Below are 26,602 nucleotides of genomic sequence, written 5' to 3' on the forward strand. Positions count from 1 at the left end.
ACCATCCCTCCCAAAAGGGAAAAAGCAGAAACATGGCTGGTTACTAAACACGGGACACTGGTCAGTAGTATGTATAAATGAGTAGGCCACATTTCAGAAGGTAACTGGGGCCAGAGGGTTCACACCTTCATGAAACACATTGAACTAGACAGGGATTTCTTCACTTGGGAAGCAACTTAAGAAAAAAAAGAGGCATGTATGAAAATAGATAATAAATTAATTGGCATAATTTTCTGAGAAATGCCTGAATTTAGGTTTCTTCTGGTCTATTACAGCAATTTCATTGTAGCCATTTGGCTGGAATTGTAGCCAAGAATTAGTAGAGTAAGGATTACAATATTAGACTGACTAGACATATGTACCAAGCTGGGCGGGGAGGGGGGTAGTGGTGGATAGTTAACTTGCAGCAGCTGTTGTGAAGAGATGGGTGGAGCACGCAGAGCGAGGCAAGAACAACTGCAGCAGTAAGATATAAAGCATGCTCTGCATAGAAACAACAGAGAGCTTTACTAATGGCATGGACACGTGGGGGAGTAGGTGGGAAAGGGGCCACGAGGCCACACAAAGCCAGAAGATAGTGGCCACAGCCTCCATTGCACTCACATGTAGAGATGGCTACCAGATGGCCAGGCATTCTACTATTTTAAGTCCCTACTCAAAAGTGCTTTGAGTACTGACCCTTCTGATCTACAATTATCTATCTACCCCTCAGCAATGTCTTCTTCCCCCGCCCCCACCATTTCTTTCTATGCCTATTTTTCCCCTCTCAACAGACCTTCATGGACCATCACAGATTATACCCAAACTTGTCCAGGCTGTCACTCCTGCTATGCCATTAAATTCCCTCAAGTAGGTAGATCAGCACAGTGTCATGCTATGTGCAAAGTACAATAGCCACAACCAACAGCCCATGACACTGCCTTCAGAGAAGCCATTTCTATGTCCAAACTGAACTGGGCAAATATAAAAACAGGAAAACAATTAACAGAAGGTGAGTGACATTCTCTTCTCTTATTAAATATAATGTTAAATCAACCAGATCCAAAATTTTGGCAATCATTTTAAAATTAAAAAAAAATTATAAAAAACACCATTATAAGTTCTTTATTATTTATTTATATGATAAGGTCCTACTGTGTGCTCAGAACTATACTGGATCCTGTGAAAAATAAAACACCTCAAGAGGTGTACTGGATCCCATTTAGGGACATTGGGCATAAATACACATTTAAAAAAACTAACATTTCTATAGCACTCTTCATATTCACCAACCTACTATACTGGCCCTTAAAACAACCCTGTGTGACCAGCCAGGCACACTTATTATCTTCCCTGTTTCCGTTTTTTTTTTTTTTTAAACGGATAAGGAAAATGAGCCTTTTTCCTACATGCCCTGCCCAAGGTCCTATAGCACAGCTAAATAATGTAAATCCTAGAAATAAATGTTGTTTTGTTTTATTTTATAAGAATGACCAAAGGATGTGGTTATTTTCTTAGTCAACAAAGAGGATTAATATCTAAAGAGCATCCTTGATAGTTTTCCCTGGACATTCCTTCAATCAAGGTTAAATCTCACCCAGTATCGTATATCAAAGAGTCCCAAGTCAATTAACAGTGTCTTACGCTATTTCTTCACAAATCAGGGAAGACTTCTGCATCTTCATGCAACTTTTATGTAAGTATATGTAAGACCTGAATATGTTTTGAAAGCATGTATATATTAAGAACCCTTACTATGGAAATTCCCAAGGTCTTTAAAGGAAGATTATTAAATTCAGTGTAATGTCAAGGGACTTAAAGCACAAAAACTAAAGCGGTAATGCTTAAAAAAAAATAAACATGTCTCAGCTAAAACTGGGTCTACAGGCTTCTCTTCAGGGCCAACTAGTATTTTTCCTCATATGAAAAAGCTTTATTCAATGAAAGAAATTTAAGTTCCACCTGCACTCAACTGACTTATTTGTCTCTCACTTCCTCTTACAGTAATCTATAGCAAACATTATTTTATAGGTAAATCAATAAAAACCCTGGCAATGGTTACATTTCCTGAGCAAAGTTATCCTGATGACCTCGTCATTTATCCTCTGGCAATATGCACCCATGTGAGAAAATAATATGCTATTAGCTTTAAAAAAAAAATTCCAACTAACGCCAACCAACAAATATTTATTGAGCTTCTACTACTGGCCAAGAACCATAGATATAACAAAGTTAAGTACAGAGTTTCCCCAGGACATTTCTCACTCCATTTCTTTTAAATAAAGATAATTGATTAGATACAAATCCCCAATGGAATTTAATTTTTATAAAGGCTGATGAGGCTTCTCACATCAATAAACTCATAAATGGCAAGAAATTCTTTGTCTTAACCCCTCCCTCAGTTCAAAAATGTAGTTACTGTCACCAAAGGTCATAAGGGGAAACTGTGATAATAGCCCTACTCTTAGAAAAAGGCCAGTGGAGTTGAGGATACAAGTACACACTGACACACCTAGAATAAAATACAACAAAGCATGCAATTCAGCGCTAAGTGGTGAGGAACAGAGAGAGAGAGCAAGAGGGGTTCAAAAAAGGAAGACCAGGGAAGACTTCATATGTCAAAAAGGGCCTGAAGTGAACTGTATAAAATGGGTAAGGTTTGAATGGCACAGAGAAGAAACATGGCAGACACTGCTGACTGCCAAACACCCATTCGTGCCTTCATAGAAGAGCCTAGATTTGTTGAAGTATGTTCTCTTCCACAGGACTCAGCTCCACAAGTAAATTTTGATTGGTCTTTTTTTTTTTTAACCAATCATGGCGATTCTAGTCTCCTTGCCAGTGACTGGTGAGGGGTGAGTCTGTGACCCCAGTTCTGGTCTATGAAGTCAGAGGAAGCCTGCTGGGGGCTTCTGAGAAAGGTAACTTTCCTTATAAGGCGGAAACAGTAGACGGGATGGCCCTCTTCTTCCTCTAGATGTCACCATGTGTGAATATAATACGTGGAGAAACCCTAGTCATAGTGAAGCTTGAGGACACAGCCCTTACTGGGGACAGCAGACTAGGAAGATGGGGGGAAACCAGGGTTCTTGATCATGTGGTCAAGCAACTCCATTCATCAGTCCTAGGCCAGTTCTAGCACCTTTTCACAAAGATAATATATTTCTTTATTGTTTAAGCTACTTTCAATTGACTTTTGTTACTTGCTGCCAAAAGTACCCTAACTAATTACCTAACCAATAACCATTCTTGCCTTCTCTCCTAGTAACAAAACCTTGATTTTATCCCAGACAACAATATGCCCAACTCAATGGTCACATTTCTTAGCATCCTTGTTGCTAAGTGTGCCCATACGACTAAGTTCTAGCCAAAGACGTGTGAGCAAAAGTATTGTATGGTATGTTCAAGATGGCTTCTTAAAGGAAGTTGGCTACTGGGAAATAGCCCCCTCTTCCTTTTCCCTTTATCCTCCCTGCTGCTGGGAATTCAGTCATGATAGCTGCAGTTCCAGCAGACCGTCATCTTGTGATCACGAGATGGAAGTTATACCCTAAGAACTGCAGAGAAAAACATCAGGCCTTGCATCCCTGCTGACTTCATGATGCACCATAGTAGCTCCAGGTAGTGAGGCTTCAGATTTAATATTTTTAATACTAAAAAAAGGAGTCCTGGTAGTTCAGTGGTTAAGGGCTTGGCTGCTAACCAAAAGACTGGCGGTTCAAACCCACCAGCCACTCTATGGAGAAAGATGTGGCAGTCTGATTCCATAAGGATTACAGCTTTGGAACCCCTATGGGGCAGTTCTATTCCCTCCTACAGGGTCACTATGAGTTGGAATCGACTCAATGGCAATGGCTTTTTTATATATTAAAAACCAAAAAAAAAACTTATGTTCTTAAGCCTGTTATTTTGCGTTTTCTGTTATATATAATCAAACCTAATCCTGTTACAAAGGTTTAGAAAGACAGCATGTGAGGCTGTGGCAAAAACATCACAGTTAAACACAGAATATTTAATACACAAAAAGGTAGCATAAGAATGTCTCTAAGATTGTTTATAATAGCAACAGAGAGTAAATAAATACTCTACTGGTATGAGATTGGTTAAATAAAATGTGATGGATCCAAATGATGAAATACCCATATTTATTAAATGACGATTTAAGAAAACATCTACTAACATGGGAAGATTATAAAATATTAAGTTATCAACATAGTAAAAATGGTTTATATATTAAGATTCCATTTTTAAAAAGGAATTGCATATATAAAGTCGAAGAAAAATCTGAGAGGAGAAGGATATACAATAAAACATTAACCATGGTTGCCTCTCAGAGGTGAGACAATGGGTGATTTTTTCCCTTCTATTCTTTTTTTTTTTTTTTATTCTTTGTATCTTTCTACACACCTAAACCCAAAAAACCAAACCCATTGCTGGTGAGTTGATTCCAACTCATAGCAACCCCATAGCAGAGAGTGGAGCTGCCCCATCAGGTTTCCAGGGAGCACATGATGGATACAAACTGCCAACCTTTTGGTTAGCAGCCGAGCGTTTAACCACTGCACCATCAGGGTTCCTCTATATGTCTAGATTTTTTTAATTGAACATCCATTAATTTTATGATCTTTTTTTTTTTTTTAAAGCAAATGTGATACAAACATTTCTAGCATCTCAAACACGATCTTTTTTGGAATGTACAAGTAGCCCAAAGTAATAGGTAGTGAACAAGGAAAAATAATGAATAAATTCTTGAATTATAGGTTCGACTAAAGCGTATAATATTATGTTGAATAAGCATGGCTTGTCTAAGAGTGCAGAATCCATGAAAGAAATGACTCAGTCTATTTCCTTGATGGAAAATTCAAGCATGCTAGAAGAGAATGAAATATATTTTCATTTATTTGTTGTCACTAATATTTTGAGTCAAAAAACAAATTATTAGCATTGATTAAAATAAATAAATGAACCAGCAAACTGTGGGTTCATTTGCCTTTTTATACTTTCTGAATATCATATCGATCACTTTATAACAATGAAGCACTTGATTTTCCTGTTTAATTCCTCCCATTCTCTTATGAGGAGCCCTGGCGGTGCAGTGGTTAAGAGCTCGGCTGCTAACCAAAAGGTCTGTTGTTGTTTGTTGTTAGGTGCCACTGAGTCGGTTCTGACTCATAGCGACCCTACACACAACAGAACGGTACACTGCCTGGTCCTGCGCCATCCTTACAATCGTTGTTATGCTTGAGCTCATTGTTGCAGCCACTGTGTCAATCCACCTAGTTCAGGGTCTTCTTCCTCTTTTCCGCTGACCCTGTACTCTGCCAAGCGTGATGTCCTTCTCCAGGGACTGATACCTCCTGATGATGTGTTCAAAGTATGTAAGACACAGTCTCGCCATCCTTGCGTCTAAGGAGCATTCTGGTTGTATTTCTTTCTAAGACAGATTTGTTCATTCTCTTGGCAGTCCATGGTATATTCAATATTCTTCGCCAATACCACAATTCAAAGGTGTCAATTCTTCTTTGGTCTTCCTTATTCACTGTCCAGCTTTCACATGCATACGATGCAATTGAAAATACCATGGCTTGGGTCAGGCACACCTCAGTCTTCAAGGTGACATCTTTGCTCTTCAACATTTTAAAGAGGTCCTTTGCAGCAGATTTACCCAATGCAATGCATCTTTTGATTGCTTGACTGCTGCTTCCATGGCTGTTGATTGTGGATCCAAGTAAAATGAAACCCTTGACAACTTCAATCTTTATGTACACATATACAATACGTCTATTAATTGTTTAATGAGAAGCTGGTTTGCTCTGTAAACTTTCATCTAAAATACAATAAATAAATGAGTTTGGCTGCTATCTGAAAGGTCGGCAGTTGGAACCCACCAGCCACTCCACAGGACAAAAGACTTGGTGATCTGCTTCTGTTAAGATTTCCACCTAGGAAACCCTATGGGGCAGTTCTACTCTGTCCTATAAGGTCGCTAAGAGTCAGAATTGACTTGATGGCACACAAGGCCAACAACATTCCCCTATGAAATCCTGACTTATCAAACCCAAATTCTGCATACATTGTATCTTTCATTTCCTCCACCCCTGGGTTGCTAAGCAGTATAGGGCAAACTTACAAAGCCAGTTGGTTCCAGTACAAATTTATGTTATCTAGGCTTTAACTGGGACCTTTCTATCTTCAGCAATCCTTTTGTTCATTTCGGATTGTCCCAATTAAACAAACATTTCCCAGATTCTAGTGGACTATGATAGTTATGGCTTCTTTCTACCCAACATGCTTTCTTTCCTCCCATCTTCTATTTCCTTTGAGGGCCTTCCCCATTCCAAGCAGTCCTAGCAAGAATGAGTCTATAGCCCAGTTTGGACCATATCATCCTGAAGAGACTGATTCAAGTCTGACAAATCAGTGTCCCCTAGGACTTTTCTGCTGAATGCAACAAGGAAGACTTCAGATTTCATTTTGGATCTCAAAATGCAAAGATGAGCACTTGGACTGTTGAAGGTTAGATTTCCAACTACATGGAGGTAGACTATTTGCAACAGGAAAGAACGATCCCAAAACACAAAAGAAGAGACAACTGAAGATATGAAATAGAGAATATGAGAAAACTAATGAGAACTTTTAAACTCCTAGATCAGTACCACCTGAAGTCAACTCTACCTCTGAACTTTCTAGTTCTACATGAAACAATAAAGTTTCTATTATGCCTAAGCTGGGTCTCAGTCTCTTAACCAGAAGACTCTTGCCGAAACAGTGCATATTCCAAACTGTTTAATTCCCCACAAATCAAATACCACCTACTAACCTACTAGCAGTTCCAAAATGCTTGCTTCTTGACAAAAATCTTTACCTTAAAGTCACTCTCACCACCTTACTGAAATGATTCTAAAAATTAAAAAAAAAAACTCGAGGCCTTTTGTCAATATCTGGACATGGGCATCTCTCTCCAGCGTGTGAGTGCTGTTTCCTCATTTCTTTCTGAAAAACCTCTCCTCCCACGGCTCCTGAGGCATAGTTCTGCCCTAGTTATCCTGCTCCTCTGGCACTTGGTCTTCTTCCCACACCCTGATTCAAGTGTTTCCCAAGGAGTTGTCTTTGGCCTCCTTCCCTTTTATTCTACCCTCTCTTTCTTGGCAAGCTCTTTCAATCTAATGCTTCCAGTAATTACCTCAAAATAAAAGACTCCCAAATCTATATCCATGATAATAACTAGTATGTATTCTGGACTCCAGTTCTGTATTTTTAGTTGCCCCCATCCATATCCTACCTAAATTCAATATGTATATTCCAAAATGAATTTAGCACCCTCCCTTCTGAAACACTTTCTCTTCCTGTATTGCCTCTAATTTTGTCAAAAGCACCACCAGACCCCCAGTTATCTTAAACTTAAGTGCTATCGATGTCACCCCCCTCATTCCAGCTGAGTAGCCCTTTTCCGTAATACCTTTGCATAGGTTTCCTCTTCTCATCACCACTTAATTCTCACCTGCACTACTGCCATTCACTTCATTTGTCTCTTTGCCCTCTCTCAGTTCCAAGTATTCTACTCTCTGCTTTGAGATTGTATTTATTGAAGGTCTTATCTGAGCAAGCCAGTCCCTAGTTTAAAAACCTTCAATAACCACTCAAAAGCTTAAACACTTCCTTAGTCTGCCAACTAGCCCTCCATCTGGCCCGAAACTCCAGCTTCTTTCTTGAAACTTCCTTTCAAGAATCCAGCACTCCGGCCAGATTGAACAACACATTTCTACTACCTATCCTAGTCTGACTTCATATCTTTGCTCATGCTCCTTTTTTCCACATGTCTTCATGAATAACTCCTACCATCCCTCAAGGCTCTGCAGAAATGCCAGCTCTTTGATGAGGTCTTCCTTAATCTTTCTTGCTAGAAGTAATCTCCCCTCTTCTTTGAACTCCCATAACTCTAGTGTACATTTCATCTTCCTTGAAGGCAAGAATCTCATTTAATTCAGCAACACTGGACATAGTGCTTTGCCTAACAAAAGTATGCTTGATTAATGAATTGTCTAGTAAGTCTTTCCTTATCTTCCCCACATGTACAGGGGCATATTCAAACCTGGGATTGAAACCTGGATTTATTACTAACTAGTTTTGTGGTTATGTGACCTTGGGCAAGTTACTAAACTCTGAGGAAAAATCGCAGCTTCCTCATCAGCAAAATGGAGATAAATATAGCTCACAGAATTCTATAACTAAAAAATCAACTATGTTCTAGGAGGGCCTATCCAGCACACAGTAGGCTCCCAATTCATGCAAGCTCCCTTCCCATTTTTCTCTCCTCACTCTTCCTCCCAAATGACACTTCAAAGGAGACAGAATGAATCAGACAAATCATCCCCTCTACCAGCTCACTGTGTACTTACCAACAGTGAGGGCAGCGATCTTTGCTACCAAGTCATCCTACCAGATGGCTAAGGTGAAATGAGAGAATGCTCCCAAAGAATATAGTATTTGTAACTGCCAAAAATCACCGAAACAACCGAGGAACTATTTTGCTTTTTCTGGAAAATTACTGCAGTTGATAGAGCTTATCGGAAAAGGTTTCATCAAGGGAGTAAACATTAAGTAAGTTTAGAAACAAAGGAAATTCCTTATAAGTACTAGAAGAGAACAATAGCTACTTTCTACAGCTCTAAATAAATCCGAAAGATATCTGAGACTATCTATACATTTAAGTGATATAAAAGCTGATAGGATATATAGTAGAAATGGCTCTGAGCTATGTAGGTCTAATTCTAGCTCTGTTACGTACTGTGGTACCTTGGACAAGCCAGTTATCTACTATTGTGTTCTGATACTTTCATCTGTAAAATGGTATGGCTAGATACAACACCATCAATGTACAAAAAGTTCCCTCTCAATATTTTTGTTCAATGAACTTATTAAGGGAAATGTTGGGCAAGTAACCACTTTTGATAATGAGTGGATGGTCCCTTAAGCTTTCCTTCAATCCACTACCGCTGCAGGTAAGAGTATAGCAGTACAGTGTAGAAGATAAGAGGAAAGACTTGAATCAGATCAACATGGATTCAAATCCTGGCTCTGCTATTTACTATATGACCAGGGTACGATTTTTTTTTGTTTTTGATTTTTCCCACCTCTTTAAAGCCTCCATACCCACATCTGTAAATTGATGATGGTAAATTCTATTTACCTCATAATGGCCCTGTGAGCACTAAATCAAGTGGTACGTATCAAGTTTTATGCACAAAGTAAACCTTCGATAGATGTTGGGTGACAATTTCTATTGTACCCTAAAATAATTTCCCTTTTCCAGGTTTGACCAATTTTAGTTATCTTCATTATTTCAGGTAGAAACTATGAAAAAATTAGTTTTAGAAATTTGAAATGAATTATTGAGCCACAACAACCAGATGTAACTTGTGATTCTGGATTACACCCTGGACCAGAATTTTTTTTTCTTCTTCTGTTATAAAGGATGATAGTGAGATATCTATTGAAAACTGACTAAGAATTACAGATTAAATAATATATATCAATGCTAGTTTTCTGAGTTTGATGACTGTATTGCAGTCATTTAAGAGAATACCCTTTTGTAGAATAAACATTGCAATACTTAGAGGAAAAGGAGCAAATAGTCCATTTTTAAAAAGTACATACATTTTATGCATGTGTGTGTGGAGAAAGGGAAAAAAACACGGTGAATGTTAACATTTGGGGAATCTGAGCGAAGGGTATGTGTGAAAAGTCTTCATACTTGCAACATTTTGCAAGTCTGAAGTTATTTTGGTACAAATTTTATATACATAAGTAGTAGCCAAATTAAACTATTTAAAACTAGTTTTGTCCTATTCCTGTTTGTATTTGATTTTAAACCTAACTGTTCAAATTATTCACTAGTCTCCTTTTGGTAAAGTAATGCTTCCATTGAGAATTCATTATCTTGCCTGTGATAAGACAACCAGTCATCTTGAGCTCATACTCAGACACCTAAGTTACACTTTAGCACTGGAGAGTCTTCCAAAGTCAAAATACATTTCAAAGTGAATGGAATTATCTAGTCGTATGACGTGTATTAAACAATAGCTGTACAAGCGCCAAAGCTGGCAGTGGCTTCTACTGCTGTCGCAACACCTAAACCCAATGGAACATTCACAGGGATTTTTCAGTGATAGCCTATGGAGAAGTGTTTGCACATTCCTTCTACTGGTCTAACTAAATCATTTACACAACTCCAAATTTCAGCCATCCTCTAAATGGCTACAAACACTGAGAGATCTAAAGGAGAGCTGAAAACACTTGTGGCAGCTTGACATCAGACAAATAGCTCCTGCTGATTCTTAATGAGTGCTTTCAAAAATTCTAGCTTTCCTTTTACAACAGAAGCCTATAGTGGGCCCATTCCAACTCCTATCCCCAAGAAAAATAACTTCTCCCCAAATACTTCAAGAAAAAGAAAGACTGCGATGTTTACAATGATTAGGTAATTTATCTCACCTCACATGGACATAGCACTTTATGGTCCCAAAGCACGTGTACTATCCCATTTTCCCTTTTACAATAGTCCTGTGAGGACAGACAGGACAGGTATTATCCCCGTTTTAAAGATGAGGAAACCGAAGTACAAACATCAAGAGGCTTTCCCAAGATTTTAGATTCTGTGAGTATTGAATTTAGAGCCAGAATCCATGCCTTTCTATTCCCAGAGAAGAGAAAAATAATCACTGGCTAAAAATGTTCATAAGTTACAAAACTTTCAAAAGTAAGTTATCTGTGAAAATGAAACTGGCAACAACAGTATTTAAAGTACATTTCATTGAAGAAGTTGGATGAAATATTTCCTGTGAGAACACATATACATCAGTCACTGTTGTAAAAGAACAGGGCTCCAGAGATCTGACTTCGAGTCCCAGCAAAACTGCACACCAGGCACATGAACTTGAAAGAGGCATTTAACATCTTCCTTTCGGCTTCTGCCTGTGTAAAACTGATTTTCCTCTCAGAGTTTGATAATCAAATGAGAACAGACTTTTGTACATTGTAAAGCTTTATACACATGCTAGTACTTGTCATATCTTTACAAAATTGAATTCTTCATCTCTAAACAGACTGGTTCTATGTTCAGTGAATGGTATCCAGTTGTTTCAAGCAAAAATCCATCTCCTCCCTACTGCCTGCCCCTTGTAGCAAATTAAACTCCTTCAGGATAAAGTCTAAATTCCTTAGCTTAGAAAGTCTTTTTATGATCTGGCCTCGTCTCCTAACATTTCTCTATACCTGTCTCAGGCCTATATAACGTAACCACTTCATGTGTTCTAACATTTTTGGAATGTGCTGGAAACCCTGGTGGCGTAGTGGTTTGAGAACTACGGCTGCTAACCAAAAAAGTCGACAGTTCAAAACCACGAGGCGCTCCTTGGAAACTCTATGGGGCAGTTCTATTCCATCCTATAGGCTTGCTATGAGTCAGAACTGACTTGACGGCAACGGGTTTGGTTTGGTTTATGCACATGCTTTAAAGTTCTTCCTGGAACATCCTTACTACTCATCTGGCTAATTCCTATGCGTCCTTCAAAGTTACTCTTAAAAGTGTCCCCCAAATCCTACAATTTCAAGTAAATACATTGCTTCTAGGCGTCCACTGACCCTACACATACTTCAACATCAACCTTCACCATGCCATGCCAAGTGTTAGTATCTCCACCTCTCCCTCTAGGCTAGTAACGCCCAACTGAACTTTCTGGAATGACAGAGTTGAGCTACATCAGCACTTTCCAATATGGTAGACACTAACCACATGTGACTACTGAGCACTTGAAAAGTGGTTAGTGCAACTAAATTTTAAATTTTAATTAGACCAAATTTAAATAATCTCATGTGGTTAATTTAGTGGCTATGATATCGGATAAGGCAACTCTAGCACCCTGTCACCTCTTCAAGGACAAGGACCATTTCACTTGTCTCTGTACCCCTAGCACCTACCATAACGCTTGGCAGAGAGTATGATTCAGTGCTTATTTAGAGAGTAAGTGAATGCACAAATATCTATAAACACTTCGTATGTATTGTTGGGAAGTGATTTCACTCAACGACTCCAGGCATTCTACATTACCCTATTAAATTTGGCCAAACCTAGTCACATACTGTAAAATACACCTCATTAACTATCACAGAAAAAAACCCTTGGCACAGCATTCATTTCTACTCAGGGCACTTCAGCTTCACAATCACTCTTAAATGACTTCCAGATGACTTCTGGACAAACGTTTATGCTGCAGTAGTCATGGCACCATCATTTTGGAATGTCAAAATCAACTACAACATATTATAAATGAAAAACTATGGATTTCTATCATTCTTATATTAACTTGGAAAACAAATTTCCTTGAACGCTTAAAGAATACCTAGAATATTAAAGACTATTTGGAACAATTCTTTAAAATTAACCATCGGCTCTCCTAACTGAATTCATTTCCGAAACACCCTGACTTGATTGGATGGGGTTCATTACTGTGATAGCAGAGTAGAAAGAGAACTTGACCTAGCAACAGAGAACTAGCAGTCAGATTTAATTTGGTTCCAATTAAAAGTCTCGGTTGACAGGGTTAATGATGCTGACATATGTTCAGTCATTTGAGATTTTAAGAAATCCAAGACGAAAGCTTCACAAAGCAAAGATTAACCAGGTTTGACTCCATCCAGATCCCTCCATAAAATCCTTCAGGTATAATTGGTTATCAAAGGCATCAACAAAGGTGGCCTGCACACAATAGCCTCCTCCAGAACAAGGAGAGTTTCTCCATTTCCTACCTGGTGTCATCACACATCTTACAGCTGTTACACAAGGACTGAACAACCACTTGCTAATGTCCTTTCATCACATAATTACTTCTGTAAAGAGAGAATAATCCTAAAGCCTATAAAATAATCCTAATAATCCTAAAGCCTATTTCTAAGTGAAATAAAAAGGAACAGGTTAAGAATCTTAAAAGCTTGATGGCAGATGGGAGGGCCTCCAGATACATAGTTCACTCATTTTAAATTTAGTTTAAAATTTTAATTTAAAAAATGAAATAATTTTTTATTAGAAAATAATGTGTACTATAGAAAAACACAAAAAATACAGATAGGTAAAAAAAGAAAATACACCATACACTTAATTTTTTTACCCAAGGATCACATTAGGTGTACATATGCTGTGTATTCTAAGTGCTCTTTTTCCCTATACACGTTTAACATATTAAAATAAATACAAGCTAACATTTACATAATGCTCACTCTGTTTCAGGCATTGTCCTCAGCATTTAGCACGTACTAATTCATTCTGTATTCACCTGAACATCATGAGGGAGGGATTATTATTACCCCCACCTTAGATCTATGAAAAAACTGAGCAGAGAGAGGTTAAGTAACCTGACCCAGTTCATAGGCTTGTAAGTGGCAAATACTCTCTGTTCAGTTTTTGCTATGGGGGCATTAGGTTCAACTAAGTACTGTGGGAAGTAAAATGTTCTCCTTAATTTTATTAAATCCTTAACTGCTATTTCAATATTCTATCAGAAGTAGGTAGTATAATCAGTTTGTCTTATATTTATGCCCTAGTCCCCATTCTGGGGGAGGGGCTGAGCTAAGATAGGCACATTCATAGGACTTGGATGTAATACTCAACAGCTGGGGTATATTACACAGTCTGTAATATGAATTTAGATTCCTTCAGGGCTATAGCTCTTTGATGTTCTTAGTATCAAACTGTCACCTTCTTACCTCCACATATTACATAATCCATTAGCTTGGTCTTTAAAAACTTGTATTTAACTTGATTCAAGTCTGATTTTGTTTTTTCACCTGGATTTAAAATATAATACAGTTATATTTCCTAATTCCTTTAAAACTTAAAAGTGCCTATTTTAACTATGAATTTCAAAAAAGTATGGAGAACAAAACAGAATAGAGGTTAAAATAATAAGGAAACTTTTTACCACATGTAAACTGTTAGTCCATCCAAACTCACAAGTTCCCCGAAACAATCCAACTAACAAACCCATTTCAAAGATAGAGCCTCCCTAGCATTCCTTTGTCACTGACCACTCCCCTCCCCTCAGCCTGCTCATCTTCCCAGAAATTGGAAATGTGCGATCCAACATGATAGGTTCTGAAGCATCCTTAGAGACCTGGATGATGTTCCGTGCCTTCATCCCATCCCCAAAGGTCGCCTGCAATGTCCGAGGGCACCCTCAAACCACACTCAGCTGTCTGCTGACTGTTGAAGTTGTCTACTGCATCATGACCCTGAAACACCTTGTATTTTTTTTGTAAGGTTGTGTTACCCATACGGCAACTCCTTTGGCAACAATGGTAATTACACAGTAGCCTTGTTATCTCAGCATAACACTGTAATTAACTTGTGTCACTGCAGCGTTCATGGTGAAAATAATTGCAGCAAAAAAGTCCTATGAAAGTACCATTTTTTAGATCTGGCTTTCAAAAATAGCTTCAGCAATTACAGTGCTTCAAAGAAAAAAAAAAATCAAGACCCATCCCCCCAAAAAAGCCATAATTTCTTCCACACAAAGCACACTTCTGAATACCCCCCAAATACCAAACATCAAACTCTGTTATAGGAGCTTCCAAGGAGAATAGCAAAAAGAATTTCTTAAATACTTACAACTCTTCTAGGAAAGGAAAATTCTTAAATGCATCTTCTGGCAATTGAGTAATGTTGTTCATACTGATGTCCCTAGAAAACAGAAAGTTAAAAGGATAGTTAAATAAGTGATATTAAAGCATTTAGTTCAACAGAAAAGTAACTGAGTGCTGAAAATTTGTAAAGAAGCCAGAAAAATGAGCACTGAAGGCATTCATATGAATAATCATAACTTGGATCAGAATACAATGATGAGAAAACATAAAAAAGTTAAATATTTTATTATAAATTACACTCTATAATTTAGAAACATCCAACATGATTCTTTTCTACTCAGACCCTGGATTTTTCCCATTTAAGTATCTTTGAAAATAGGGTTTCAAACTACCTATAATGAGTAGGCCAGTGTGGCTTCCCAGTCGTCTACTCCTCAAAGTACTGTGCCTTATAGAAATCAACAAATGGATACCCTGGGACCTGATCAAATACATTTTCAGGCAAGCATGGCTTCTGGAGCCACTGTCAAGGATAGAAAAACATCCTGGCTCTATCATATTTTCTGAAAAACTTATAAAAGTCCTCCAGGTAATAGTTCCTAAGTGGATTTCATTTTTAGCCCATGAACAGATGCAGGCTAGAGACAAGTGCATACACGACAGGTATGCAACACAGCTGCAGCTTCCCCTTCCAGAGTCAGCAGAAAGGAGAGAACTTACTCCACGATATAACTCAACAATTAACTAGTCCAAACAGCTACAAAACACTTTATTAACTATTTCCTTCTTCCCTAGCAGCTGCCTTCTGAATTGGCTTTCTCCTTCCAAACTCCACTTAATATCAACACCGTGAAAGACAATTTAACACTGCCTCCCAAGGGGAAAGCCCTGCACGCACTGGATCAGTGGTCTCACTCAGGTTCCTCTGCCTCGCATCTAGTGTTGAATTCTGTGGTTGAGTCCTCGCTTCTCTTCTCTCTTGAAATCACCATAAAAATTCACATGTGCGACATTCTCATTACCAGATTAGACATACCGGTACAAGGAGGTAAAAGAGAAATCGAGCATGTCAAAGTCAGCTAACAAGAAGAACGCTTTATCATTTTCATCATTTCAGCCAAGAGAAATTTTCTTTTAAAGGAAAGTACCACTATAGGCAAGTCCTTTCTCCCCATCTGTTTTTCCATTAAGACTCGGGAACGGAGTTTACACTCCTTCTCACTAGCCCTTCTCAAGGCAAACCAAACCCAGTGCCATCGAGTCGATTCCGACTCATAGCGACCCTATAGGACAGAGTAAAACTGCCCCATAGTTTCCAAGGAGCGCCTGGAAGATTTCAACTGTTGACCCTTTGGTTAGCAGCCGTAGCACTTAACCACTACGCCACCAGGGTTTCCCTTCTCAAGGCAGGTTTGGAATTTTTTTTTTTTTTTTGGCTAAGAAAGGATAGTAACAATGGCAGCAGCAAACCAGCAGCAGCAGCCAACACACTCAAAACATGATAAGACTGGACAGAGTCTCACTTTACAAATGGGGAAACTGAGGCTTGCCGAGGTAAAATAATCTTCCCAAGCCCATTCAACAAGAAAGAGGTATAAGAGGAAATATGAACTTCAGAGCCCAAGATCTGAATTACTCAGCTTTCTTTCAGTATCTTTTGAATCCTGCTAATTTCTCTCCAATGGCAGTCAAGACATAAAGCAAACCCTTAAATTCTACTGAGGTTAAAAAGCAGGAGGGATACTGCCTCAAGACCTTGGCACAGTCATCACTGAATCTCAGGAAGAACCATAAACAGCTTTAGCAATTGGGGAAACAGAGTTCATCATTTCTTAGGATGAAAGTTTTTTTGAGATGAATCCTTATGGTGGTAGAGACTCACATACATTACACATCATTGAGAATAATTCAAATCCTTTTAAGAAGAAGAAGATTAACAACTTTTCCAAAATTATTATTTTTAAACACTTGCCCCAATGCTACTTTTGTCAGATGTCATTATGGGGAGAAAGGAACACTTTGTTTTTCATAAATACTCTAGCAGGGCCCTGGAGAGAAACAGCATCAAAACTGGAGTTAGAAGAAGTAGGTTCAACTCCAGGCGCTGCCATTTAGCTGTTATGTAACCCTGAGCCTCAGTTTGCTCATCTGCAAAATGAAGGAGTTGAAGTAACTGGTTGTGTGGCTTCTCAGCTTGACATTCTATATTTCCATGATTAATCTTTTTCTGTTATTTTCACGGATGAGCCCATGCTTCCTGGAGAAGTTATCGAGGTTCATTTTATGGAAGAGACATGTTTTTGAAAAGTTTACCATATGGCAAAACTTAAAGACTATCAGTTTGCCATGATAAAACTAGAGTCACTCCCACTGAAAACACATTTGGCTTTAACCAGCAAAATTCTTAAGACTACAATAAACTTTTAATCATACTGAAAGGCAAAATAATAATCTGATGAGTAGAGTGATCCTGTAAATTATCATACAATTTTGTTTCACTTTTGTCTTTCCAATAAAAGGAGAAAGAAGGACAACCATAATTTATTGCTTTACAAAATGAGACACTCCATATACTTTCCTCTAAGCTTGGCACACCTGAATCCAAATGAATATCAAAGTAACAGGAAAACTGATTAATTGCCTCATCAGAAAAGGTCTAGAGAGAACTGACTGACTCATCAGAAAAAACAAGTAATTAGAATTTATACCACACTATTTTCTGCATTGTAATTTTTTTGAAAAGATTTGTTGTGTTGTTGGGTACTACGAGTCAGTTCCAACTCATAGCAACCCTGTGTACAATAGAACGAAACACTGCCCGGACCTGCATCACCCTCACAATTGTTGCTATGTTTGAGCCCATTTTTGCAGCCACTGTGTCAATCCATCTCATTGATGGTCTTCCTCTTTTTTGCTGACCCTCTACTTTACCAAGCATAATGTCCTTCTCCAGGTGCTAGTCCCTCCTGATAACATGTCCAAAGTACAAGAGATGAAGTCTCACCATCCTTGCTTCGAAGGAGCATTCTGGCTATATTTCTTCCAAGACAGACTTGTTCATTAATCTGGAGGTCCATGGTATATTCAACATTCTTTGCCAACACTATAATTCAAAAGCATCAATTCTTCTTCAGTCTTCTTTATTCATTGTCCAGCTTTCACATGCATATGGGGTGATTGAAAACACCATGGCTTGGGTGAGGGGCATCTTACTCCTTAAAGTGACATATTTGCTTTTTAACACTTTAAAGAGGTCTTTTGCAACAGATTTGCCCAGTGCAATGCATTGTTTGATTTCCTGACTACTGTTTCCATGGGCATTGATTATGGGTCCAAGTAAAATGAAATCCTTGGCACATATATAATTCTCTCATTTTTTTCTCTCAGAGTTAACAAGAAGTGTTGTTGTAAGTAAGGTGCCACTGAGTCGATTCCGACTCATAATGACCGTGTGCACAACAGAACAAAACACTGCCTGGTCCTGAGCCATCCTTACAATCATTGTTATGCTTGAGCTCACTGATGCAGCCACTGTGTCAATCCATTTTATCTAGGGTCTTCCTCTTTTCTGCTGACCCTGTACTTTGCCAAGCATTATGCCCTTCTCCAGGGACTGATCCCTCCTGACAACATGTCCAAGGTATGTAAGACGCAGTCCCGCCATCCTTGCAGGTAGACATAGCAGGTAGTTTTGCTGTGAGCTGTAAATGTAATTAGTGGAACTCCATATTTACAAACCTACGTCAAATAAGTGGTGAGGTTTTGTTTCAAAGTTTCAGGTTCAGGAGCAAAACTTGTTTCCAAATTGTTCTGAATTTCACAAACCCAGAGAGCTTCTATCTTTACAGGTATCTTTTCCCTCACACTTTCCAAGTTTTAGTTACAAGTAATAATACATGTATGAATAAAGTAAAGAAAAAGAAAAGGGGGCTGGGGGAGGCTACAAGATGTTATCGCCAGAGAAGCTCTGGAAACGTGTGGTTACAAAGTATAAGGTGGGTGGGTATTCATTTAAATAATAAGGGCTAATGGCGATAAACAATCTACAGACAGTCTAAGAGTAGATTCCAGACCTGACATCACTAACACCAGCATGAGAATTTAAAATGCACAGACTTTAAAATTAAAAGGTTAGAAAGAATGCTGGGAGGGATGATTAAACTGTAGTAATTAAAAAATGAGAGCCATATGCCAATAATCATAAATATATTAGGCACAAAGCCATATAAATTATTAAAATACATATGTAAAAGAAAGTTGAACTGAACTTCAGTTAGAAGATGCAACTTCAGGTGCACCTCACATGAGCAACACACTCTTTACCAGTAACATCTGTAATTAAACCCAGTAATTCACCATCCAGGGTTGCTAAGAATAAATAAATATAACATAGAGAACAAACAAACAAACAAACACACAAAGCCAGAGTATCACCAACTTACAATTGCCTCTGAAGGACAATTTCAAGAGAGCTGACTTTGCCTCGACTTGCAGCTAACCTGGTGTAGTTGGAAGCGTGCAGACTTTGGAGACAGACAGACCAAGATTTAACTACAGACTGACTACCTACTAGCTATGTGATTTGGGGCAAGCTGTTTATTTTTCCTGAGCTCTGTGTCTTAGTTATCTAGTGCTGCTATAACAAATACCACTAGTGGATGGCTTTAACAAAGAGAAATTTATTTTCTCACAGCCTAGTAGGCTACAAATTCAAATTTAGGGCATCAGCTCCAGGGAAAGGCTTTCTCTCTGTGTCAGCTCTGGGGGAAGGTCCTTCTCATCATTCTTCCCCTGGACTAGGAGCTTCTCTGGGCAAGACACCAGATCCAAAGGATGCGCTGTGCTCCTGGTTCTTCTTTCTTGGTGGTATGAAGTCCCCAGTCTCTGCTTGCTTCCCTTTGATCTCTTATAAGATAAAAGGTGGTGCAGGCCATACTCCAGGAAAACTCCCTTTACACTGCATCAGAGATGTGACCTTAGTAAGGGTGTTGCAATCCCACCCTTATCCTCTCTGGCATAAAATTACAATCACAAAATGGAGGACAACCACACAATACTGGGAATCATGGCCTAACCAAGGTGACACACATTTCTGGGGGACTCAGTTCAATCCACGACACCCTGGCTCCTTCATTTGTGAAATGGAGATAATAATAACTTAACCTTGTAGGTTACTGTGAAGATCAGAAAATGTAAAGTATCCTAAGTTCAACAAGAAATGGTTATTATCTTGTCATCTTTGAAGTTTTTGCTACTCCTGATAGCTATGTGAATCCAGTGGACAGAGACTTAACTAACAGCAGGCCAACCATCACACCCCACCTCTGATGGCCTTCCCAGAAAAAAATCACTCTCCCACAAAAGAAACACTAAATTGTATGAAAGACCTAGAACCAAAAGTCATTTCTAACTACACAACTAGACTCTAAGTACCAGAAACATGGACGAGCCCTTCAAGGTCGAATGCCATATTTCATTTTAAAAAAGCTGAGGCCCAATTAATCAAAAAGAGATTCTATTGTTACAGGAAATTTTCAGAAGGACAAGGCAAGACAAGATCCATTCTCAAAAAGATTAGGATGGCTTATGCAGTTTAGTGATAAAGCAGGGGATAAAATCTAGAACTTTGGTTAGTTAGAAAAAAGTACACTTGTATGTATGCTTTCTCTGCATATTTGTTTTCGTAACAGATTTCTTTAGTTAGGTTTCTCAAGGTACACCAACTGGAACAGAGCATATGTCTGCACATTACACCCACACAATACAATAGTCCCAACTTAAACACGGAGCTCAGAAATACGAAAGCACATCACTTCACTAGGAAAAATAGCTGAATGCCCTAACACCAGCAGGCACCGATTCTAAAATTAAAATTTAAAGGGTGCAATTGTTTAATTGGGACTGCTAAAACTCCCCGGTGGTTAAACTCTCATCTTTTTTCCCCCATAAAATTCCCTAATGCTAAAGCATCTACAGAGTAAAGAAGAACATCATGTTTCAACAAGGTGCCTTTAAAATCCCTGTAAAATGCTCCCTAAGCAAGCTTAACCTGTCTGCTGATGGCCAAGCCTGTACCACTGTGGACTCTGCCATTGCGTCCTTACTACATGTGGGCCTTCTGCCACAGAATTATTTAATTTTAAATACACTGTGACAGGCCCAGTGTTATCTAAATTTGAATAAGCCCTCCTATTTGTATTAGATAAAAGAGTACTGCTGCTGCCATATTACTGACTGTATCTCAGATATGACTTGGTAGGTAAAAAAAGTCACTTTATTACATATAAATTCTAAAGAATACAAGGACTTAAATGGTGGTGAGTCTTTAAGCTCAACAAACATATGTTGAAAATGATTAAGAACTAATACCACTCCAGTGATTTTTCAGAGTCTTTTGTAATCAATTAGAAATTTCAGGCCAATCTCCAGTTAACAGTTATCTATAATATCATCAAAAAAACAAAACAAAACAAAAAAAACCTAAATTCAAAAATTGCCTCAGGCAGAATAACTTTGGAAGGAAGGTCTCTCTCATCCACAAGTCGTGTAGATCAGGGCTTCAAACTGGTTCAAACCGGTTCAGTCAGGGCTGACAAAGTGAAATCAGAACAGATCTGGGACGGGAAGAGTTACAGGTTGAAGCCCTGAAATGGAAGGTTTGGAAGAGTGAGCCCTTGCAGGAGCCTGATGCGTGAGGCTGGATTATAGCCAGAACTGAGGAGTGACACACATTCAAAGCGGTGAGGTTGGCCATCAACTTTGAAGGAGGCACTGATGTTTTTCCAACTCTATGCAAAATTAGATGGACAATTTGGTTGCTATGCAATGCATACGCTGCCCTTGTTTTCTAATAAGGAGATTAAGTTTCCAGCAGTGTTTCGACCCATATTTTCCCCTTCTGTTACGGTTCTTGTTCACTCAAACTTTTTTAAAATTCAAGTCTGTTCCAGCGTTGCTTCCTCAGCCATGATTGAACCAGGAAGAACTGGTTTGAAGCCTTGGTGTAGACACACGTAACACCCAAGTTCTAGAAAAAGCTTAAGCGTTTAGTTTTGTTTCTGTCACTATTCCACATCTTTGGACAAGTGATCTTTTTTCTCCCCACCCTCTTATAATAACAAATGTAACCTTTGTTAACTGTCTTTTTTAAAAACTGAAATACAGATAAAACCACCCACAATACCAATTCTCAGAGATAACTACTGCTATATTTCATGGGGAAACCCTGGTGGCGTAGTGGTTAAGTGCTACAGCTGCTAACCAAAGGGTCAGCAGTTTGAATCCGCCAGGCGCTCCTTGGAAACTCTATGGGGCGGTTTTACCCTGTCCTATAGGGTGGCGACGGCACTGGGTTTTGTTTGTTTGTTTGTTTGTTTTTATTTCATGGGATCCTTCCAGATTCTTTTTCTAGGAATGGCATGCATTTTTATAAATCTGAAATCATATAGTTCTGAACGTGTTCATCTCTTGACAATTAAGATTTTTCATTTACAAAATGAAAAAAAAAATTTCCCTGAAAATCTTTTTATGAACGTATAAATATTAAGTTTTAATACATTTCAATGCCATTTTTTGCAGGTCATATTATCATGAGAGGAAACATCTTTGCTATTGGAAACCACTATGCCAAAAGGAATATGATGTGCAACTTAACTGAGGGTTTTCCTTTAAAAAGAGAAAGAGCGATATCCCGTCATCCATTTAACAAATATTTACGAAGTACCGATTATCCACGGTATGTACAAGGCCCTGTTCTAGGATAGGGACGCATTAACTTCAAAAGAGTATGTTTATGGTTCTTTTTCTTTCTTTCTTTTTTTTTTTTCATTAAAATCTACTCTATTTCTAACTTGCTACACTGGGTTATTACCGTTTAAGGTGGTATTGCAACATTCAATTAAATTTATGCTTTTAAAAATTCCACTATTTTATTCTGAAAAGAGTAAGAGTAGCTACATACCTGTGAAGATACCAATTTTTATACTACAGAGATGGGACCAAAACAACAGGTATGCCATTTTAGTCAGATTTTGCTCCCGAGCTATTTTTCTGACCCCTGTGTGTTTTAGCCCTGTAGAATGCAACTAGATGTCAGAACCACCTTTTAATCCTATGTGCAACATTTCTACTACAAATGGTTTTGTGCCACAAGATAAACTGGCTTCATATTATCTGGTATCTTCCTTAGCATTTCAGGACAAAGGCATGGTGCTTCCCAAAAGAAGGAATCCAAAACTTGCCTCTCTGCAGCCTTGGAATCCTTAAGAGGAAAGCTCCTACAAGGATACTGGCATTTAATAAGTAGGATTAATTAATGCAGAGAAAAGTTATCATCTTGTAAAGCCATAAATCATTTAATCTACTTCAACATCCTAGTATATAATTTTCCTAACAACATAGAATGGCAGAGAAAATGCCAGCTTCAAATCTTAAAAAGTAAATAAATAGTTTTCTATAGGAGATGAAGAATGCTTAATATACCTTATGATTATCTACTTTCATGGATAAAAACCCCTATATTAGGCCCTTGTAGAATTTTTCCGCTGAAGACTTTCAAAGCTGTGTTGCTATTGTTAAGAAAATGAAAAGACATATCATAAACTAGGAGAAAATATTTGCAAAACACTTACCAAATAAAGGATTTGTTTCTATAATATGTAAAGAACTCTCAAAACTTAATAACAAGAAAACAATTTATACATGGGAAGAAGATTTGAACAGACACTTGACCAAAGAAGACACACAGGTCTGGCAACCTACTTACAAAAAATCAGCCAATGCAAACCCTATGGATCACAATAGTCAGGAGTGCAGGGCAGGGCCAGGCAGCCTTTCCTTCCGGTGTGCAGGAGCTGCTAGGAGTCAGGAGCTGGCTCCACAGCAGCCAACAACAATAACAACGGCTGCTGTGAGTTCTACTACATATGTATTCATTCTAAAATGCTTTTTGTTTTTTGCTTATTTTTGAGGTTTGTATAAATACTACTGGCTTAAAAAAAAAAGAAAAAGAAGATACAAAAATGGCAAGTAAACACATAAAATGTACATTAGTCATTCTGGTTGCCATCAAGTTGATTCCGATTCATAGTGACTCTACAGGATGAGGAGCGGCTGGTGAATTGGAACTGCTGACCTTTTGGTTAGCAACCGAGCTCTTAACCACTGTGCAGCCAGGGCTCCTTCATTAGTCATTATCATTAGTCATTAGGAGAATGTAAATTAAACCACAGTAAGATATTACTACACGACTATTGTATCCTTTCACCATACTTATTCAATCTGTATGCTGAGCAAATAACCCACGAAGCTGAGCTACAGGAAGAATGCGGCATCAGGGTTGGAGGAAGACTTATTAACAACTTGCGATATGCAAATGACACAATCTTCCTTAGTGAAAGTGAGGAGGACTTGAAACACTTACTGATGAAGATCAAAGACTACAGCCTTCAGCATGGATTATACTTAACACAAAGAAACAAAAATCATCACAACTGGACCAATAAGCAACATCATGATAAATGGAGAAAAGATTGAAGGTGTCAAGGATTGCATTTTACTTGGATCTACAATCAATGCCCATGGAAGTAGCAGTAAAGAAATCAGATGCACTCCAGACACCCTTTTAACTCAGTACTGAAGTCACTCCTGAGGTTTATCCTTCAGCCATGGATTAGACAGGCCCCTAAAACAAAATGAGACTAAATGGGCACACCAGTCCTGGGGCAAGGGTGAGAAGGCAGAAGGGGACAGGAAAACTGATAACAGGGAGCCCAAGTTCGAGAAGGGGAGAGCGTTGATACGTCATGGGGTTAACAACCATTGTCACAAAACAATATGTGTATTAATTGTTTAATAAGAAACTAATCTGCTCTGTAAACCTTCATCTAAAGTACAATTTTAAAAAAATCGGGCAACATGTTGCATTGGGCAAATCTGTTGCAAAAGATCTCTAGAGAGTTCAAAAGTAAAGATGTCACTTTGAGGACTAAGGTGCATCTGACCCAATCCACGGTATTTTTAATCACCTCATATGCAAAAGTTGAACAATGAATAAGGAAAATCGAAGAATAACTGATGCTTTTGAATTATGGTGTTGGCAAAGAATACTGAATATACCATGGACTGCCAGAAGAACAAACACATCTGTCTTGGAAGAAATATAGCCAGAGTGTTCCTTAGAATCCAGGATGGCAAGGCTTCATCTTAGTACTCCGGACAGGTTACCAAGAGGGACCAAGGAACCAATCTTGAAAAGAACATCATGCTTGGGGTCATGCTGAGGGTCAGTGGAAAAGAGCAAAACCCTCAAGACGTATTGACATAGTGGCTGCAACAACGCTCTCAAGCATAACAACCACTGTGAAGATGGCGCAGAACTGGGCAGTGTTTCGTTCTGTTGTACGTACGGTTGCTATGAGTCCGAACCGACTTGATGGCACCTAATAACAACACAACTATTGTGATGGCTAACATTTTTTAAAAATAAGAATAACCGACAATAACCAGTGCTAGTGAGGATATGGGGCAACTGGCACGCTCATGCACTGTTGGTAGAAACACAAGATAACATAACCACTTTGGAAAACAGTTTGGCAGTTTCTTATGTAATAATACATACACTTATGACCACATGACCCAGTAATCCTCGGTATAAATAATCACTAAAAACTAACAACAATCAAAATATCTTTCAAACGGTGAATTTTTGTTGTTGTTAGGTGCCGCTGAGTCAGTTCCGACTCATAGCGACCCTATGCACAACAGGATGAAACACTGCAGGGTCCTGAACCATCCTTACAATCATTGTTATACTTGAGCTCATTGTTGCTCATGGTGAATGGGCAAACTAATTCTGGTATATCTACACAATGGAATACTACCCAGCAACAAAAATGTTAGCATCATAAGCAACAATGTGGCTGTTAAGTTCAAGAAACCAGGCTCAAAAGTTACATATTATACGATTCCATGTATATGGCATTCTGGAAAAGGCAAACTTACAGAGACAGAATATAAATCAGTATAACCAAGGCCTGAGGAGTGGGGAAAAGGTTGGTTTCAAAGGGGCACAGGAGACTCTTTGGGGTGATAGAAATGCTCTTTATCTTGATTTTGATTGTGGTTACACGATTATGTAGGAGCCCTCGCGGCACAGTGGTTAAGTGCTCCGCTGCTAAACAAAAGTCCACGACTCAAACCCACCAGCTGCTCTGAGAAAGAACGGTGTGGCGGTCTGCTCCTGTAAAGATTTACAGCCTTGGAAACCTTATGGGGCAGTTCTACTCTGTCCTATGAGGAAGGTCTCCATGAGCTGGAATCAACTTGAGGGCAGGGCTTTTTTTTTTTTTTTTTTTTGCCTTACCCAATTATATACAGTTTTCAAAAACTTGTGTAACTATAGACTAAAAAGGGTGAATTTTACTGTATGCCAATTAAACTTCAATACTTAAAAAAAAACTGTGTTACCTTTTATAATTAAAAGCATACTTGATATTACCTACTTCTCACACTTGTCCCACAGAGAGAAATAATTCTTCCTGTAACTAGAGGTCCTCTTTCCAAACCCTGCCCCAAAACAAAAAAAATGTGAGGCACAGCATTGACGTAAGAGTCAGAAATCTTAGGGTCTCCCCCCACATCTTAGTTATTTATGGTTGCTATTTTTTTTTATATAAGAGAAATACCACAAGTGAATGGCTTTAACAAAGAGAAATTTATTCTCTCACAGTCTAGGAGGCTACAAGTCTGAATTCAGCGTGTCAGATCAAGTGGGAGGCTTTCTCTCTCTGTCAGCTCTGGGAGAAGGTCCTTGCCATCAATCTTCCCCTGTCCTAGGAGCTTCTCAGTATAGGGACCTGAGGTTCAAAGGACATGCTCCCCTCCTGGTTCTTCATTCTTGGTGGTAGGAGGTCCCCATGTCTCTCTGCTTGCTTCTCTTTATATCTTAAAAGAGGTTGACTTAAGACATAACCTAATCTTGTAGATT

At 38.6% G+C, this 26,602-nt stretch overlaps 1 protein-coding gene across 1 annotated transcript in view; it reads right to left on the reverse strand.

The window, feature by feature from the left end:
- Window positions 1–26,602, reverse strand: part of LGR4 (leucine rich repeat containing G protein-coupled receptor 4) — a 115,245-nt gene that overhangs the window by 41,909 nt on the left and 46,734 nt on the right. Inside the window, exon 2 of the mRNA XM_049890757.1 lies at window positions 14,642–14,713. Within this exon, the coding sequence (XP_049746714.1) occupies window positions 14,642–14,713 (72 nt within the window). The remainder of the gene's footprint in view (window positions 1–14,641; window positions 14,714–26,602) is intronic.

Source organism: Elephas maximus, chromosome 7 (genome assembly GCF_024166365.1).
Source record: "Elephas maximus indicus isolate mEleMax1 chromosome 7, mEleMax1 primary haplotype, whole genome shotgun sequence".
In the NCBI taxonomy this organism is placed as follows: Eukaryota; Metazoa; Chordata; class Mammalia; order Proboscidea; family Elephantidae; genus Elephas; species Elephas maximus.